The sequence below is a fragment of the Pogoniulus pusillus genome, chromosome 21 (assembly GCF_015220805.1).
Source record: "Pogoniulus pusillus isolate bPogPus1 chromosome 21, bPogPus1.pri, whole genome shotgun sequence".
NCBI classification, from domain to species: domain Eukaryota; kingdom Metazoa; phylum Chordata; class Aves; order Piciformes; family Lybiidae; genus Pogoniulus; species Pogoniulus pusillus.
This window is the reverse complement of record NC_087284.1, coordinates 18,834,928-18,847,020: the sequence shown is the minus strand read 5'-3', so window position 1 is coordinate 18,847,020 and position 12,093 is coordinate 18,834,928. Positions and strand designations below refer to the sequence as shown.

Below are 12,093 nucleotides of genomic sequence, written 5' to 3'. Positions count from 1 at the left end.
CTCTGAATACTTGTGGATTTCTGCTGAGAGCACCAGCAGATGGTTCTCAGAGCTTCATGTAACCATTTTAGATTTCCAGGTTTAGTCCTTCACCTAGTATTAATTTAGTGTGGGTTTCAGCATATATATCACTGCTGGAAATTGCTCCATGGGTTATTTAAGCACTTGTATAGCTATTATACTTCATCATTTGGGAAGCAATAAAGATCAGCTGATATATTCAGCAACAGAATTACTCATTTGAGCTATTTGTTTTGAAGAGCCTCAATGAGTCAAACTGCAAATACACAAGGTTTAGAGACCATAGGAAACCACATCAACACATGGTTTTTAAGGCTTATTGCCCTTTGGGCCAAATAACCACTTAAATATTATCAGGTGTACTTTGATTTGGTTGTATTGGCATTTGCCTATCAAAAAAATTATTCTGCTGATAGTAACTGTATGTTATGGCAGCATTTTTAACTGGAAATTCATTTATGTACATCACCTTAAGGTGAACTCAAAATTCAGCCAAGGCTGCAGTTGCTCCTTTATGTTTAAACACAGATTGGAAGGTAGTCCCTAGTGGTCTGTTCCCAGTAGCTGGGAATCTCTTTCACATGCATTGATGACACATTCTGAACACATGCACTCGTCATCCTCCACCTTTGCAACGTGCTCCAAATTCTGCCACACCTCAGGTGGACATTCTTGAGGCACTGTTTTTTTTCTTTTGCTTGTGCCAAAGCACCAGGAGAGCCTAGCCTGATGTCCATGGAAGACATCTACAGATTCAGTGGGTCTCATAGATTTTGCCCAGTTCGGTTTCATTTGGGATGCCATCAATGCAATTTAAGTGACCAAAACCTTTCAACTATATGTTTCCACCCAAGTTACTCTTGTCCTTTCTTCTCCTTGACTTTTCTTTCAATTACTTCTCGACTACTTCCTTCTTTCCTCCAGGGCTGAGGTTTTGGATGTCCAAGTTACACACAAGACAGACACCAAGCTAGCAAAGCTTCCTCCTTCTACTTGCCTCCCTCACGGATCCACAACCATTCCCTTGTGCTGCTTATTCATAAAAGCCACAGTGCTGTGGCACATTAACCAGTAGCAAAGCCACTTTACAGGATTTTTACCTCCTATCTTTCCTCAGTAACTTCTGAAGAAGAAAAGTGTTGTCTCCTTGCCTGTGCTGAGGGCACGGGGCAGCACTGAGAAGTGGATTAGGGAACTGATGCGGATTTCATGAACCACAGAGGAAAAAGAGTCCCTCAACCACCTCACAGTATAGCTGCCTAAATAGCATTTTGTTTAAACTTTCTGTTTGCCCCTACACTTTTCCATGATTCTATGATTCTATATTCTCTTCAGGGCCCAAAGCAGAGCTCTTCTTCTTTCTACCTTCCTCTTACTTTGTTTAATCTTAGTGGTTAGTTTTCTCTTGTGACTGTCACTGTTTTTATTTCAGAGTCTCTATTTCATTCTTCCCTTCCCATGTTTCCAGTTGATCATCTTCAGCAGAGAATAAGAATTCAAGTCCTGTTTACTCTCCAGGTGCTTGCTTCTTGACTTTCTTTGCTCAAATTTTGATAAGTAAACCCAGGGTCAAAGATATTGCAAATGAAGTTTGTGGTTTGTCAGACATCTCACCTGAAACTCTTCAGTCATTCAGATTACATTTGACTGAGCATAGGGATTATCCCATTGATCTAAATGGGACTGCTCAAAAGTTTAAAGCTCAGCATTTGCTTCACTACTTTGCCTAACTCAAGTCAGAGGACTCAGGTTCCTGGAGCTTTAATACCAGTACTGGCTACAAATGATTCAAGACACCACATCCTGCTGAGAGAAGACAAACGATTTCTAATCCAGTAGAGCAGCTTCATCTCCACAATGAAGAAGGTTTTCTTTCCATGGCTTATCCAACACTAACAAAGGAGTTTCATGAAGTTTTGCACAGTATACAAACCTGAGATGATACAGCACCGTAAAGGTTTTGTTGATGCTCCTTGTGAGTCACCCCTATGAAATTCAACCTGCCCAAAGTTATGCCAATAAAATGTTTATGCTACACCATTGTCTACTCTCTCCTGCATACACACTGCCTGTATATATCTTCAATTACAGCAAAACTAATTAAACAATAAATCAAAGTTGAGGCTGTACTTCATTTCTTCAGGCATCCAAGTTAAATTTACATACTAATGGTTGTGTATTTGCTTTTAATAAATGCACTATTAGAAAGCAAACATAATAAATGAATAACCATTTAAGCACGGAGTTACCTCATCTTGATGAAAAACAACCTGAAAATGTAGCAGTCAGTGAATCTATTTACTTTTTTTTTACCAGAAAATAAAGCTAATAAATACAAATGATGCGGAGCAGCATACTAATGATGGATCAAGACAGTGAATTTAGCAGGATCAAACTGGTTGAAATGGCTGGCTTACACATTAGATGCTCTCTTCCTCAAGCATGGAACAAAAGATACAAACTAAGATGGTTTGCTTGCAAAGTTTCCCCTTGGACTTGCCAGTGCATTTTATTCTCAGTGTCTTCTAAAGCTTCAGGACAAACTCCATATCTCCCAGCAACACAGAGGGATGTGCACAGGAAAGATGCTCAGGGATGATAACTGTACCAGGGAACTGAGAAGTGCTCAATAAGGGAAAAAAGTTGTTCTGCACAACAGTGTGAACACAGCAGATAGTGCAAACTGGGCTACTGGATAAATCCTTCGTCATTAGAATAGGAACTTAATTGCCCAGCCTCTGCTACCTTGCAAAGGAGACAAGATAAGCTGAGTTTGATTTCCTTTTCTGTATAATGAATCACAGAAGCACAGAATCTAAGGAGTTGGAAGAGACCTCAAAAGAACATCCCATGCAACCACCCTGGCCAGAGCAGGATCATGTAGGAACACATACAGGTGGGGTTTGAATGTCTCCAGAGAAGGAGGCTCCACAACCTCTCTGGGCAGATTGTTCCAGTGCTCTATCACCCTCAGAGTTAGAAAGTTTATCCTTATGTTCATGTGGAACCTGCTACGCTCTGGCTTGCACCCACTGCCTCTTGCCTTTCACTGGCCATCACTGTGAAGAGCCTGGCTCTGTCCTCCTGAACCCCATCCTTCACATATTTATTAACATTAATCAATTATTTCTACACAACTATGTCTCTCTGAAGATAAACTTGTTCTACCTCCACTAACCTTGATCATTCACTTCTCAAAGTAGAGACTTCCTTCTGAGTTAGGCCACTAAGACCATTCTGGCTTCAGCAGGGTGCAAACAGTGCCAATTCAAGCTGCTTGTCCACTCTGCTCTCTCCACTGCCAAAGGTTATTAACCCTTTGGGTCTCCCAGCAGAGGTTTTTGGAAGCTTTGTCCCAGGACCACCAGAATGACCCTGGTTAGAAGGTCTATTATTTTAAGTATTGATGGTAACTGATTATGAAGAAACAGAGTTTGGAGAGACTCCATGTGCCAGCAGATACAAGGAAGGAGCAGCCCCTGGAGATGATGGAAGTGGGTGGTAAAGAGTAGGTGGTGCTTGGTTTATTGCAGATATTGCAGAAATGAGGAAAAGAAAACTAAAGCAACTCCCATAGTCTCACAGAGGGAGTTTGCAACTTGGCTGAGAATCTGATCCAGATTCCCTCTGTACCAGAGCTTCTTTTAGAACTGCACAAACAGCTTCTGCTCTGCCTCAGTTTGGGCCACAAGGCTCATTTGCAATCCAAATAAATAATTATTTAAAACAAGAGCAGCCACAGCTACCAGCAGTGACTTTGCAAGGAGAGAATGAATCAGCAATCAAGTGGTGTGACACATCACTTGCTCTCCATGGCACCAAAATGATGGAGGGTCCAGGAACTGTCCTGCCACCTGAGCTCATTCATCTTAATCAAGATGTGCTGAGTACAGCACACTTCATCTGAACTGTGAGAGCCTTCCTCCTCTAAACATTGTTTCATTTGGGTGCCTGTTCTTGAGTTGTCAACCCATGGACAGAGCAGCTTTTTTTCATTTGTAAGAACAGCAGCTCAGCATGATCTGGAAAGCAACAATGTGCAATGGTACTCAGAGTTCTGACAAATTCAGCTGTAGCAGAGCACTCGAGATCAGATCCGAGCCATTTGTTTCATTACATTACATCTTGCAGGTGCTTAGTCCTTCCCACCCTATCTGTCCTTAGTCCTGGATTTCACAGCCTGAGCAGAAGCTCTGCACAAGCGACTAGAGGCACATTACCAGTCTCTGATCATCATCACTACTGACTTGTGTCACCACCTACATCTGGAGTGATTTGGTGATCCAAATCAACTCAGTAAGCTGATCTGTGAGGAGCAGCACTCCAACACTGCTCTGCTGAGTGGCCACAATGGTGCCAGCATTGTCAGTTTTCCCCAGCTACTGATGACACATGGAGAAGTCTGACACATTCAGGCTGTTAAAACACACAAAACATACTTTAAGTCATGCAATCACAGAATGGTGAGGGTTGGAAGAGATCTCTGGGGAACTTCCAGTCAAACCCCACTGCTAACTCAAGTATGCCTATATCAGGTTGCACAGACGTGCCCAGAGAGGTTTGGAATCTCTCCAGAGAAGGAGACTCCACACCCTTTCTGGGTAGCCTGTTCCAGTACTCTGGCACCCGCAATGTTAGGTTTTACCTTAAGTTCAAGTGAAACCTCCTGTGTTCTAGTTTGGACCTGTTGCCCCTTGTCCTATCATTGCCCACCACTGACAAGAGCTATCATGTGCTAAGCTGAATCTGCTGATGATACCATGGTGCCACCATGCCAGCTTCCAAATGAAAATGCTAACAAGAGCAAGGTATCATGGAGCTTCAAGTTCAGATCGTAACATGAGAGGCTTCCTGCTTCCAGTTGCTGCTTTCACTTTCCAGGTTTGGAGTGCTGGTCTTTACCACTCTGCTGCTGACAATGCTACTCACGTTGACTTCAATGAATGTGGAGTGAAGCAATGGGAAGAACTGGGACTGTGTTATGGCATTCAGCATCAACCACAATTTTATAGCAAAACAGAACGGTGGACACAACTCAGGAACAGACTCAAACAACGCACAGGCCTATAGCAATTCCTACCCTGGATAAATGTACAAGTTATATGTGCTTAAGTGTTACTCAGAGCAGAGAGATTCACTGCCTATCAGCAGCACCTCACAGCATGATGTGGCTGAAAAAAATGTTATCATCAAAAGCTGCTACAGTGTATCAGAGAGTCATGATAGCTGCAAAGCTATTGCTTTAAAACCTAATCAGTTAATGGCACAGAATTTTAACTGGGTGATGTTCTCTATTCTACACACATTTCTTACTGACATAAAGTTCTGATACTCTGTGCTATTTTACCTGGAATTTTATCTTTTCCCAAATGTGAGGCACAACAAACTGTTTCAAGAAGCGTTCATCTTCGCTCCAGAAAAGTCGGATGTCGGGGATATCATACAGGATCATGGCCAGCCTTTCCAAACCCAAGCCAAATGCCCAGCCAATTTTCTCCTCAGCACCAGCTGCAAGAAACAAAGAAGATAAACATTCAAGAGCTGAAGTTTACAACATGAAAAATTGCTGATAAAATGTTTGCTATTTACCAAAAAGGAATAAAAAGGTGAAGTAGCAAGACAGAAAAAAAACCCTACAAGTAACTGCCAAATGGAAAAATCTAAAGGCTGCAGGACAGAAGTCCTAAGAATTAAGAAGACCAAGCACAGGCTCGAAAGATACTTCCTGCTCAAACCAGTGTGCTGAGACTGACCAATAAACTGAGCTAATCTGCCCTTAGAAATGCAATCAGAGAATAACAGAATGGTGGGGGTTAGCAAGGACCTCTGGGCATCACCTAGTCCAGTCTCCCTGGTTGGCTCTCCTGAAGTCCAGGGTTGTGATCCAACTTACTAGCCTGCTAACTCCTTGCACAATTCTGAACTCCACCATTTTGTGATCATTGTAGCCAAGGCTGCCTCCAACATTCACACCACCAGCCAGACCTTCTTTGTTCATTAGCACAAGGTCCAGCAGCACACCTCTCCTTATAGGGTCCTCCACCGTCTGTATCAAAAAGTTATCATCAGTGCTCTGCAAGAACCTTCTGGATTCTTTGTGCCTCACTGTGTTACCTTTCCAGCTAATATCAGGGTGGTTAAAGTCCTTCATTATACTCATGGCATGTGATTGCAAGGCTGCTTTAAGCTGTCTGTAGAAGGCCTCATCGTTTTCCTCTTCCTGATCAGGTGGCCCCTATAATATCACCCATATTAGCCTACCCCTTAATTCTTACCCACACACTTTCTCAAGGAGGATGAGACAGAACATTTTGCACTGTGCAAGATGTACTGTGCAATGTGTAACAACATTTTTTTGTTATACACTTAGGTCACACTGATTTTATATCTATGCTGGCTTTTATTTAACAATTTTTCTCAGCTCCTGTAAAGTTGCCAAGAAAGAAATTTTTCAATAGAGCCTAAATGGGTCTTAAAACTGTTGTACTCAGCAGTTACTGAGAAGTGAAAAAATTGAATTTTGATCTTGGACTTAGGCTAAGTCAGGAGCATACAACAGCCTGAATAAGAGGTGTGCTTCACCAAGGGGCCAAAAATGAATATACACAAAAGGCATGTAGCTGACAGCTGGGATGAGTTCCAGAAGCAAAGATCTCATGCTTTCAGTCCAAATGTGTTCATGGAGAAAATTCAGGAACTAAACTGGTGGGAAGAGGGGTGAACAACTTCTCAAGGACACAGTGACCATATCAGGTTTTATAACACAAAACAGTGCTTTCAACTGCACGGGAAATAAGCTATAGACATAATGAACATGTGACTTGACACAACCCAGCCGAAATTCCTGAAACAAAGACCTATGCTCACATTTAAACTCTATGTGGTTACTGGATGGCCTCTGAACACAGCCTTGAAAAACAGATTCTGCAAATTGTTTATTGCTAGAGACTGGCAATGCAATTCTATGTGAGGTCAGCAACACAAACCACATCTACCTGTGTTAAAAATAAGCCACATAAAATGATTTCCTACTACTCCTGTACATTTGGAATCATAGCTTTTACATGCAGAAACTTTAGAGAGACCTGGTCAGGCTGGGTTGATTGGCTGAGCCCAGCAATGTGAGGTTTAACAAGGCCAAGGGCAGGGTCCTGTACTTTGCCCACAATAATCCCATGCTGCACTATAGACTGGGGGATGAGTGGCTGGAGAATAGCCTGGCAGAGAGTGACCTCCGAGTGCTGTTTGACAAGTGGCTGACCACGAGCCAGCAGTGTGCCCAGGTGGCACAGGAGGCCAGTGGCATCTTGGCTTGTATCGGGAACAGTGTGGCCAGCAGCACCAGGAATGTAATCCTGCCCCTGTACTCAGCACTGGTGAGGCATCACCTCCAGCACTGTGTGCGGTTCTGGGCCCTTCACTGCAAGGATACTGAGGTGCTGGAGCAGGTCCAAAGGAGAGCAAAGAGACTGGTGAGGGGGCTGGAGGGAAAGTCTGATGAGGAGAGGCTGAGGGAGCTGGGGTCATTCAGCCTGGAGAGGAGACTCAGAGGGGACCTTCTCACACTCTACAACTACCTGAAGGGAAGTTGTAGAAAGGCAGAGTTCAGGCTCTTCTCCCAGGAAACTTGTGACAAGACAGGAGAGCATGGACTGAAGCTGTGTCAGGGGAGGTTTAGGATGGATGCTAGGAAGCACTTTCTCATGGAAAGGGTAATTAAACACTGGAATGAACTGCCCAGGGAGGCAGTGGAGTTGCCATCCCTGGAGGTGTTTAAGGAAAGACTGGATGTGGCACTTAATGACGTGGTCCAGTCGATGCAATGGTGTTAGGTCATAGGCTGGACTTGATCTCAGAGGTCTATTCCACCCTCCACAGTTCTGTGATTCTGTGAGAAAAGGATACTAAAGTGAGAGTCTAATACAGAAGAGCTTTCAGAAGTGCAAGGTCAGGTATCTGGGACGTTAAGCAACCAAGGCCAAAAAGCTCACTGAAGTTTCCTTCTGAACGTTTCTCTTCAGCGAACAAAACAAATTCCAAACTGTCCTATTATTCTCTAACTCCATTAAATTGATGCATTCAGGCTCCCGTGTGCAATTCAGTTTAAATTAGCTCCTAAAAAAGAACTTGGCTCTCAGACTGCATGCTAAGTAAGCCACTCCTCAAGAACTCGAGAGAAGAAGTAAACATGCAATTATGCCTGTTCTGTGGAAGGACTTCTTTTTCTAAATCTCACATGTGGAATGGTTTTCTAATGATAATAGTCACTTTGAGACCACAGCTTTGTCTCCTGGGTCAGACTGATCTCTTCTGTCTGCTCCACTTGAAAAACAAACAAAAGAACTTTAAAGGCTTTGATTTGAGTTTCTAATATGTATACTTATTTTTGTTCCACCATCAAAATATCTGGGTACATATTAAAGGAACAGCCTATTAAAAACAATTCTACCCATGGAAGCCATCCACTGGATTCCATTTTCTTCTTACATGTAATTAACACACATTCTACCTTTTCACCTGTATTTCACCGGGCTGAACAGCTGCAAGGAAAATAGGGAGAAATGGATGACTGGAGTGGAAGAGAATGGGAAAACTAGATGAGCAAAAAGAGGCAAGAATAAACCAAAGCATCCACAAGGAGGAATGTTCCCACCTTCAACTGATACTTTAAATTTCCAATTCTTTTCTCTTTCTGCCCCCAGCAGTGTGCCCAGGTGGCCTGTAACAGGAACAGTGTGGCCAGTAGGACAAGGGAGGTTATTCTTCCCCTGTACTCAGCACTGGTCAGGCCACACCTTGAGTACTGAGTCCAGTTCTGGGCCCCTCAATTCAAGAGAGATGTTGAGGTGCTGGAATGTGTCCAGAGAAGAGCAACTAAGCTGGTGAGGGGCCTGGAACATGAACCCTATGAGGAGAGGCTGAGGGAGCTGGGGATGTTTAGCTTGGAGAAGAGGAGGCTCAGGGCAGACCTCATTGCTGTCTACAACTACCTGAAGGGAGGCTGTAGCCAGGTGGGGGTTGCTCTCTTCTCCCAGGCAACCAGTAATAGAACAAGGGGACACAGTCTCAAGTTGTGCCAAGGGAGGTCTAGGCTGGATGTTAGGAGAAAGTTGTTGGCAGAGAGAGTGATTTGCATTGGAATGGGCTGCCCAGGGAGGTGGTGGAGTCATCGTCCCTGGAGGTGTTCAAGAAAAGCCTGGCTGAGGCACTCAGTGCCATGGTCTAGTTGAGTGGCTAGGGCTGGGTGCTAGGTTGGACTGGCTGATATTGGAGGTCTCTTCCAATCTGGTTGATTCTATGATTCCTCAGTCCTCCTCCCCTCTCCTTTCCATCTTCCTATCTTTGCACTTCTCCCATCCCCACAAAACCTTCCAAGCATCCACGACAAAATGAATAACAAAAAGAATCTTACTTCAAACTTCAGATAGTCCTTTTTTTTCTAACCATACACTGCAGTTAACCTGCAACCTTTCAAATTATATCAGATAAAGCAGATACGTAATTCCCAAGAGCAATACAAGTCATTAGCTACAAATACTTTTATGATGTATGGTCTTCCTTTTTCTCTGTACATCAGCCTACAGAGCTGAACAAACAGCTTCCTTAGTTTCTGAGAGACTTTTTTTTCCTTTCTCCTTGTAGATCTCAACCCCAGACATTCTCCATGAAGGACAGTGCCATTTCCTATCCCAAGTCCTGACCAGGTCTGCAGTACAGTTCAAAAATTCAGTTGTGTATGTTAATTCTTCACAGGTAGAACTACTATTTATTATTGCTGCCAGATGCAAATCCTTTAGGAAAACTTCACCAATATGATCCTTGACTGTTCAGTGTTTTACAAGAAGGGTTTTGTTCAAGAATGACAGGCAAAGCAAGGAAGAACACAAAGACCATCACAATGTAATATTCTTCCAGTGAGGAAGCGATCCTTAAACATCACAGAATCCCAGCATGGGGGGGGGCTGGAAGGGATCTCTGGAGAACAAGTCCAGCACCCCTGCTAAAGCCCAGAGCAGGTTGCCCAGGATCACAATGTCTACTCAGGTTTGGAATCTCTCCAGAGAAGGATACTACACAATTTCCTTGGGCAGCCTGCTCCAGGGCTCCTGCATCCTCAAGCAGAGAAGCTTTTCCTTATGTTCTGGCTTGTGTCCGTTGTCAGGCTCCACTGAAAAGAGTTTGGGCCCATTCTGTTGACACTCATCCTTTAAATCGTTGCCAGCATTGATAAGATCTCCTCTCAGTCTGTTCTTTTCCGGGCTAAACAGTGCCAGGTCTGTCAATCTTTTCTCCTCAGAGAGATATTCCAGTGCTCTCAACACCTCTGTAGCCTCCCCTGGACTCTCTCCAGTATTTACCAGTCTCTCTTGAGCTGGGAAGCACAGAACTGGACACAGTACTCCAGGTGTGGCCTCAGTAGGGTACAGTAGAGGAGGAGAACTTCTCTCAACCTGCTGGTCATACTCTTAATGTACCCCAGGAGATCATCAGCTTTTTATTTGACACAGGAACACACTCTTGGCTCAATATTAACTTCTTGTCCACAAGAACAGCTTGAAATGACAACAGCTTTATCTACCTTTGAAGGAAGACAGATTTTCCTTAGAAAAGATACCCAAAGACAAAGACTGCCACATAAAGCACTCCAGCTTCCAAAATTGCTTGAAAAAAAAATCATTCATCTCCCTCTATGTTCATATAAACTCTCAATTATAGCTGGAATTTTGTATGTGCAATAATTATAATGGTATATAGATACGGAACGACTCTACCAAGCTTATAATTGTATGACACTGACTCATAAGAATGTGAGGATAGCAACAGAGTATCTCCATCTTTCAGTTTTCTAACAGCCAGGAAATGGCCCACAAAAGTGAGCATTAACACAACACTTGGTGTTTCAATGAACCATTCAAATAATCTGAGATGCCATAATTGAGGTGCCTAAGGAACACTAAGATGCTCTCATCTTAGAAATACATTAAGGTGCTCTCTTCAATGAGTCAAACAAGCATTGATCTTTCCATGAGACTTTGCTCTGTTCAGCACAGAGAAGTGGCAGTGGTTAAACATCCCTGGTTGTGTTCCTTGTGTTGCTGAACATGGAAACTGAGTGCCTTATCCACTGAGTAAAATGCAGGCAGAATTCTGAAGACACATTCCTTCTTTTGCAAGCTTCCCAAAGAAGCATTCAGCTCCAACATTAATTGAAGGCTTCAAAAATATTAAGGAGTTATTTTCCCTTCTTCCACTTCTCTTCTGGGTGATTTGAGGAAGTCTTGGCTGTTCCCTGTATTGCAGACTGCAAACTTGGGAACAGACTTTAAAATAAAAAGCATCTATTAAGTTTGCTCCCAATCTGAGATGCCTGGGATCTGATGTTTCTGAGCATGGTATTTGTCTGAAGTACAGCTCCAAATTACTATAGCTGCACATTTGAGCACTCAACAGACCTGATCCCAGGGACTAAAGTCAGGCAGTGACACAAAAAAAGCACACAACAGCCCCATGTGAAAAAGTTTATGTTAGGAGATTTTCCTACATTTCACTAAGAACTTTCTCACACAGGCAGGAAGAGAACTGTAGAATGGTAGGAATTGGAAGGAACATCTAGGCATCATCTTGCTCAACCTCCTTGCTAAAGCAGAGTCACCCAGAGCAGGTTGCCCAGGACCACAATGTCCAGGCAGGTTTGGAATTTTTCCAGAGAAGGAGACTCCACAACCTCTCTGGGCAGCATGGTCCAGGACACCAGCACACTCAGCACAGCTCTTCCTCCTGTTCAGACAGAACCTCCAGAGTTCCACTTTGTGCCTGGCCCCATCCTCTTGCCCTCTGCCCTTTAGATATTGCTCAACATTGAGAAGATCCCCTCTCAGTCTGCTTTTCTCCAGGCTAAACAGCCCCAGGTCTGTCAGCCTTTCCTCCTCCAAGAGATGTTCGTTCCCTCATCATCTTCATAGCCTCTGCTGGACTTGTGTCTCTTAAACTGGGGAAACGTCTGTGGTGGGAGCACAGAGGACAGACTGCTTTCTTGGTGGGAAAAGAGAGAGACACTCAAGAGTGTAATGG

The 12,093-nt window shown here is 43.6% G+C and overlaps 1 protein-coding gene across 3 annotated transcripts in view; it reads right to left on the bottom strand.

Moving 5' to 3' along the window:
* FARS2 (phenylalanyl-tRNA synthetase 2, mitochondrial) overlaps positions 1–12,093 on the bottom strand; it is a 194,136-nt gene that overhangs the window by 73,516 nt on the left and 108,527 nt on the right. For all 3 annotated transcript variants that reach the window (XM_064161129.1, XM_064161131.1, XM_064161130.1), the window contains exon 6: positions 5,369–5,529. In XM_064161129.1, coding sequence (XP_064017199.1) covers positions 5,369–5,529 — 161 coding nt within the window. The remainder of the gene's footprint in view (positions 1–5,368; positions 5,530–12,093) is intronic.